At 33.7% G+C, this 7,150-nt stretch overlaps 1 protein-coding gene across 2 annotated transcripts; it reads right to left on the bottom strand.

Moving 5' to 3' along the window:
* Positions 1–528: 528 nt before the first annotated feature.
* On the bottom strand, positions 529–6,011 carry LOC129296949 (disease resistance protein RUN1-like). Of its 2 annotated transcripts, none has more exons than XM_054935354.1 (6): positions 5,368–6,011; positions 3,055–4,159; positions 2,686–2,958; positions 1,671–2,474; positions 787–1,388; positions 529–702 (listed from the first exon to the last, which is right to left on the bottom strand). In XM_054935354.1, exons 1-6 carry the CDS (start codon positions 5,874–5,876, stop codon positions 609–611), a joined length of 3,387 nt encoding a protein of 1,128 aa, XP_054791329.1. In that variant the 5' UTR covers positions 5,877–6,011; the 3' UTR covers positions 529–608. The 2 variants fall into 2 exon arrangements, with proteins under 2 accessions (XP_054791329.1, XP_054791328.1); XM_054935353.1 differs by having other exon boundaries at positions 1,671–2,477.
* Positions 6,012–7,150: the final 1,139 nt, after the last annotated feature.

A 7,150-nucleotide genomic window follows, 5' to 3' on the forward strand; every position in this document is an offset into this window, starting at 1 on the left:
CACCCACTTTCGTCACCTAATCAAGGCCTTAAATCCCCACCCCATCGGACCTCTCTAGGTTGAAGCCATGGGTTCATCTTCATTTTTCAAGCTTCAAAAATTAGATCTACGTACATTCTACCAAAAAAAAAAAAAAACAACCAAATCATCCATCAAGAACCAAATTTCATAAAGACCAACGAGAAAAAGAGAATCGGAACATCGCTATAGGCATCAACCAAAGCAAGCAGTTGCAGATCAAAATCAAAGAAAATTGCTACAGGCATCGACTACAAGATTGAAAGGAAAAAGGGAGGAAGGGAGTTGATGGCGGGGCAAGACAAGTGCTGGCGAAGACCAGTGTTGATGGCGTCTATGCTGTTTGGTGCGAGACAAGCGCCGGCAAAAATGGTGGTTGTGGGGCAAAAATGTCTTAAAATTTCATTAATAATACAATTTCATAAAACTCATCTCATTTTTATGATCTTTTCATGAAACTCAAGTCAATCATTTTTTGTGGAATTCAATTATACATGGAAATCAAATCCATTCATACCAAACTAACATTTTTTTCAATTCCATAACCATTTCCAATTTCATGTTCTGAATTCCAGGATACCAAATAGGACCTAATAATACAAGAATCTCCAAAGATGCTTACCCATCAGAAAAAATACCTTTTTCTTGTACCATGAGTGAAAATTTTGGAGTGGTTTACTTCTCCTGCAATACATGAAAGGGAAACGAGATTATAATAATAAGCAAAAACCTTGAACAACCACTAATTGGAAGGAAGTAAAGGCTCACCTTGTCCCTTTCTTTGTGTTATTGAGTTTTCTTTCATCAGTAGCCTTGAACTTTCTCAAGAGCTTCTTGGGTGGTTTATTAGGAGGAGAAGCTATTGCCCTGCGTTTTAGTGAAGTTCTTGATATCACTGGAGACTTGAACTGGACATTCTCCATGTTCGTTTGTTGCTTGTCCACATAAATTCCACACTTAACTACGGCGATATCATGTGGGAGACAGGTTACTTGTATCTCCACATCATTCCAATCCAATTTTAGAAACTTATTAAGCCTCTCCAACTCTTCTTCCCTAAAATCCTTAAGCAGATCAAATAAAAACACATGGCCCGGTTTACCAAAGAAAACAAACACACGACCTTCTTCACTTGCATCAGCAGCATCACTTTGTATCCATGGCATTTTACGACCATTGATTCTCATAAAAACTTGGAAGAAGTGTCTCTTCCTTGTGTTGGATTTCCAGGACTTAATTGCAATGACAACGCGAGGGAAAATTTTCCCATGAACACCAAAAGACAGTATCCCTCCTTTGCAGCAATGGTCGAACCAATCAGGAAATGTTGTTGCTGGTGAACCGATTCCCAAGCAAAAGCAATTTTTCACCTGATTTATCAAAAGACCAAAGGCATTTTAAGATTTGAAAACAGAAAATAGAATACTAAAAGAGAACCTTATTTTCACCTGACAGACAGGAGCACTTTGAATTTATTATTTATAGAAATTGATAATGTTTCTAATATAGTAGATGTTAACTGTCTATCCTATGTCCTTCAATTAAATTTGGGAGGATAACAGTTAAGTCCTAAAAAAACACAAGCGCCCTTAGTTTGATTAGTCTTAGAAATAGCACAAGAAACAAAAAATATTAAAAAGCGTGAGAAAAACCTGAGACCATAGATGCCCTAGTGACTCCATAGTTAATGATGTGCAATTCTCTGCCCTTATGTCCTTCAACTTTGATGGCAGCTCTGGTATGTCTCTTAGCCTCTTGCAATTAGTCACATCTAGTTTTATCAGATTAGCACACTCTTTAATGCACTCAGGAAGGGACACAAAATCATTCCTTGACAGATTTAACTCTTGCACATTCTGAAAACAATTCAGGGTTAGGCAAAGATCTTCATCCAATAGACCACAATTCTCAAGATCCAAGTACTCTAAGTTTGTGTAGCTAATAGCTGGTCGGCTCTCTTGCATTAATCTCTTCAATGATTTCCTTCCATGAGGTTGAATATCTCCCAAATCAAGCGTGCTAAGATTTTGCAACATCAACAAGCTGTTTGGAAGCTCCCTAAGACTTTTGCAGGACCTTATAAACAAACTTTCTAGAGCTGGAAGATATCCAATGGAAGGTGGGAGCTCTATAATAGCAGTTTCACTTGCAAAAATATCAGTTAGTGAATCCATCTTTCCCAATATATTTGGGAAGTAGTCAAGACTCTTGCATTCTCTGAGATTGAGCTCTTGAAGAGATGGCATGTTGATTTCATGTGGAAAGATTGTAAGTTTGGTGCATTCACTGACATCTAATCGGACCAACCTAGAGAGAGATCCCACTGAATCATGAACTTTGATCAGATTGCGGCACCCTTGAAACAACAATCTTCTTAAGCTTTGGAATTGAGACATATCAGGTACTTCAGCTATGAATTCACAATGTGAGAAATCCATATGTGTCACATGTTCAAACTTCTGCCAAAAAAAAAATAATAATTAATTATCTTGCTCGTTAGTTGGCAGAAAAACTAGCTTGTTTGTTGGAAATTTGTCTTAAATGATACATATCCTTAAAATATTTAGATGATTGCAAATTATTGTCTTAATTAATAATAAATTATTTGAGTATTAATGAAATGAATTTTATAATTTTTAGAGTTATAATGGGTATAAAAAATTGTACCTTGAATGGTTCTTCCAAGCTGAAAAGACTTCTATACAACTTGAAACAAACTAGTTTTGCTGGAGAAAAATCTGGTGGCAAGGTCATCGAAGGATATCCCTCCCAATCAAGTAATCTTAGGCTATTGGGGAAATATCTAGGACTGGTTGAGAATTGGGCATTTCGAACAATAAGAATTTTAAGATTATTCATCTTCTCAAAGGCTAAGCCACTCCACTCCACTCCTTGTTGTTGAGGTGGATCAAGCATCATTCCTTCAATCTTGTTGCTTCCCTATAATGCATGTTCAAAAAAGTTAGACATTGCCAAATTGTACTTGATAAATTTAATGTATACGTGGAAACACATATTAAAGATTTCCATACTTACTAAATTTTCACACAATGCTTTCAGTACATCTTTATAATACCATAATCTACTACGTTTACCAATATCTGATGGTGCCTCTCGCCGAACAATCTCTCTTCCCATTTGTTGTATGAGATCATGCATATACAAGCGACCATTCTCATCATTGATAGTTATTAGAGACTTTTCAACAAGAACTTCGATATAAAACCTTGCTCCATAATCACAAGCTTGTAGTATTTCTTCGATGAATTCCAATTTCTCCTTTTTAAAAAAGCAAGCAATATCTAAAAAGATACGTTTAGCATCATCTTGTAAGCAATCATAGCTTATCTTTAGTACCTCGTGAATTGTTTTTTTCGGGATCAGATCATATCGTTTTAATGTAGTTCTCCATTCCTCTAAGCTTTTATGTGCCAAATTGGAGCCTATTAATCTTAAAGCCAGAGGAAGACCTTGTACATAGGTCACAACACAATTGGACATATCTTGATAGCCTTTTGGAGGTTGGCTCTCATGAAAGGCATGCCAACAAAAGAGTTCAAGAGAGGCATGCTTGTTTAGCTCCTTCATTTCATATGTCTGTTCAATATTATGAGAAATTAGCAATTGCTTATTTCTTGTTGTAATAATGACCTTGCTTCCATTGCCAAACCAATCACACCCTCCTGCAAGTTGTTCTAATTGTTCATCGTGATCAACATCATCAAGAACCAACAAAACTTGTTTATGAGAAAGTCTGTGTTTTATTCTGGATATTCCTTCATAAACACTACTAAATGTCATCCTCTTTTCCTCAAGAATTTCTGATAGAAGTGTCTGTTGAAGACGAACAATGCCTTGGAATTTGTTTGATTCTTCTCTGATATCAAATAAAAAGCACGAACCTTCAAATTTGTAGAAGATTGAATTGTAGATAGCTTTTGCAAGAGTTGTTTTGCCAATTCCACCAGTTCCATGAATCCCCAACATGCAAACGCGATGATCAGATTTATCTAAAAGTGACACCACTTCTTCTATGTGAGGCTCAAGTCCAACCGTGTAATCAGTGTTTTGAAAGCGTTTAGGGGGCAGCGTAACAAATGCACCTTGGACAATGTTTTCAATAAACCCAAACTGATCATATCTACACAAACAAAAATCTCCTTTTAATATGAAGTCTTTTTTTTTTTTTAATATATAGATAAGCTCAATCTAAGCTCCCAAATGTTTTAGTCCTTAATTGTCCTTTGGAATGTTTTTTTATTTCAAATTGTTAAATTGTAAAATATTTGCTTGTTCAAAGGATACTGTTTTAAGTAAATTCAAACGAAGATCAGGCTAACAACATAGATATAAAAGAATAAAATACAGAACAAAATTAAACTTTTAATTTAAGTATGAAAATAATAAAAAATTTCGTCACTATCAAATTTAAAATTTATATACCAAATCACACTATTCACGAAGCATAACAGTAATTTAATTTTCATAGAATCAGAGTAATTTAATTTTCAAATTCCATACATCAATATATAAGAATATATGTCTAGTTTGGTAAAAAGCTAACTGATTCTGCATAGTTATATTCGAATGTCCAAAATACTATCGGAGTCCGAAGTACTTTATGAACAACCTTGAACAAAAAATTGTGCAACTGCTAATAATTATCAATAGATTGCCTGCTTAAAAACATAGATTTCCTAAAAATCAGGCCAAAAAAAGTTGCCGAAGGATTATTGTTCGTCTTCAGAATTAACCGATCTAGCAGTAATCATATTAGCAATTGCTAAATAAAAAATATTTTTTTATGATTTCATTAGTAATTTTTTAAAAAATTAAAATTAAAATCAAAATTAAAATGAAAATATTATGTTAAAAACCTTAAATATTTCTTAAAAACAAACAAAAAAAATCCTAAATACCTAGGAAAAAATCTCAATACCCAAGTTTTGAGAAATGCTTCTTTTAGTTTTTATTATAAGTCATTTTCAACTATCTCATTGAAATAAAAAAGATGTAGTTATAATCTTGTAATTTTATCTCTGTTTAAGTAAAAATTTTTTAAATTTATATTATGAGTAATATTGAAAAAAATGTAATAAATGTTTTATAGTGTTCGTTGCACCAAGGATAAAAATACTTGTAGAAAGTGCATATAATAGGGCCGGAGGAAGTATTGAACTTTGAATTGCACGAGCAAAACTATCTTCAATAGCATGTTAGTATCATTAGCATCTACAAATAGAGTATTTAAAATTTCATGATCTGCAGAAGGCAATTAATTAGGAGATATATATAGTATAGCAAACATGCATACGTTTGGCCCCCCAAAAAAAAAAAAAAATTGCATACCCATCTTGAAAAAGCCATGCTGGTGACAAGCTAGCAGCTTCAGACAAAGCAGACCTCCATTTTCGCACTTTCTCTAAGTCATCGCTGAACCTATCTTCAAGAGCAGCCATGGCTTCCTCAAAGCTATTTCTCTGATACTGAACATCCAACGGATCTACCTTGTAAAAGATGGGCATCACCACCTGCTTCTTCTGCTTCCTACACCAAACGATGTGGGCGAGTTCTTCGAGGCACCATGTGGAAGTAGCGTAGTTGGTAGAGAAGACAATAATGGAAATCCTGGATCTCTCTATGGCTTTGAGAAGCGTAGGAGAGATCTCTTCCCCTTTGCCAAGTCTCTTGTCGTCAATGAAGGCGTTGATTCCCTTACGGCGCAAAGCGTCGTAGAGAATCTCAGTGAAGGAGTGGCGAGTATCTTCGCCTCTGAAACTCAGAAAAGCATCATATCTATACCTGGTTCCACTGTTGAAGCTGAAGGATGATGATGATGAGGCTACTGGAATCGCCATATGGTGGCTGCTATAATCGCAGTGGTGAAGCCAAGGTTTAAAGCTAAGGTTCTGAGATTTGAATAGTCAAACAATCTGAAGCGTGGAAGATGGTGGGAAGGTGAAGGTCCATCAATTTGATGTGGGTGTTGTCAGATCCAATGGTCTCACAAGTCAATGGTGAATATCTGTATCCAAATACTGCAGAGGATGACGCGTTTTTGTTTGACTTTTGTCTTCAAGCAATTTTTTTTTTTTTTCAAGTTGGTTAAGAAATTACTTAGAAAAAAATTATGCTCCATCAATTTGATGTGGGTGTTGTCAGATCCAATGGTCTCGCAAGTCAGTGGTGAATATCTGTATCCAAATACTGCAGAGGATGATGCCGCGTTTTTTGTTTGACTTTTATCTTCAAGCAACTTTTTTTTCTTTTCCAAAATAATAGTGATTGGTTAAGAAATTACTTAGAAAAAAATTATGCTTGTGAGAAAACATAACTGGCCTGATCGACCAGTTCATTCAGATGAACTCTAGTTAGACTAATCATGATTAAATTAACATATTTTAAATAACTATACTATAAATAAAGAAAGTAAGCATGAATAATAAAATATAAATAAAATATTATCCATTGAAATTGAAAAAAAAAAGCAATCAATGTTCATCATATTCTTTATCCAAATTCATAATCATACAAGTAAACAATTTAAGTCTTTTTAGTTTTTTTATATGCAAATGACATTTACAAAATAAAACAAATATTCATGAACATTTGGTTCCAAGGAAAAAGAAAAATAATTATTATACCTTTGAAAAGACTCAATGAACATGGGCCCCAGCCAAGATGCCCGTTGCGAGGCCAATTTTTTAAAAAATAATATATGTATAGTATATGGTAAGTTTAAATATTTTTTTAAAATAATTATATAATTATAAAAATAATAAATAATAAATTTAATAAAATGATCACCAGCGAATGGTGAAAATAGATCCAAATGTTGTAGAAGCTGATGTTTTTTTTTTCACCTATATACTGAAGCAATTGTTTGTAAAAAAATATGTAAATAAATAATTCACCAAAAAATCAATAATTAAAAATTAAATGAAAAAAGTTTATGCTGAAAAAATTTATAGTTAGAATGTTTAGTATTAAACCTTTGAAGGACTAAACGAACATGGACGGACCAAGATGAATAATACTGCGCGAGGCCAAATTTTTTAGAAGTATATATTCTTAGCTTAATTTTTTAATAAGCATAAGAAGTAATTTTATAACCTAAAAAATACCACTAAGT

Source organism: Prosopis cineraria, unplaced genomic scaffold (assembly GCF_029017545.1).
Source record: "Prosopis cineraria cultivar Desert tree isolate PC_DT_omini unplaced genomic scaffold, ASM2901754v1 PC404, whole genome shotgun sequence".
Lineage (NCBI taxonomy): Eukaryota > Viridiplantae > Streptophyta > Magnoliopsida > Fabales > Fabaceae > Prosopis > Prosopis cineraria.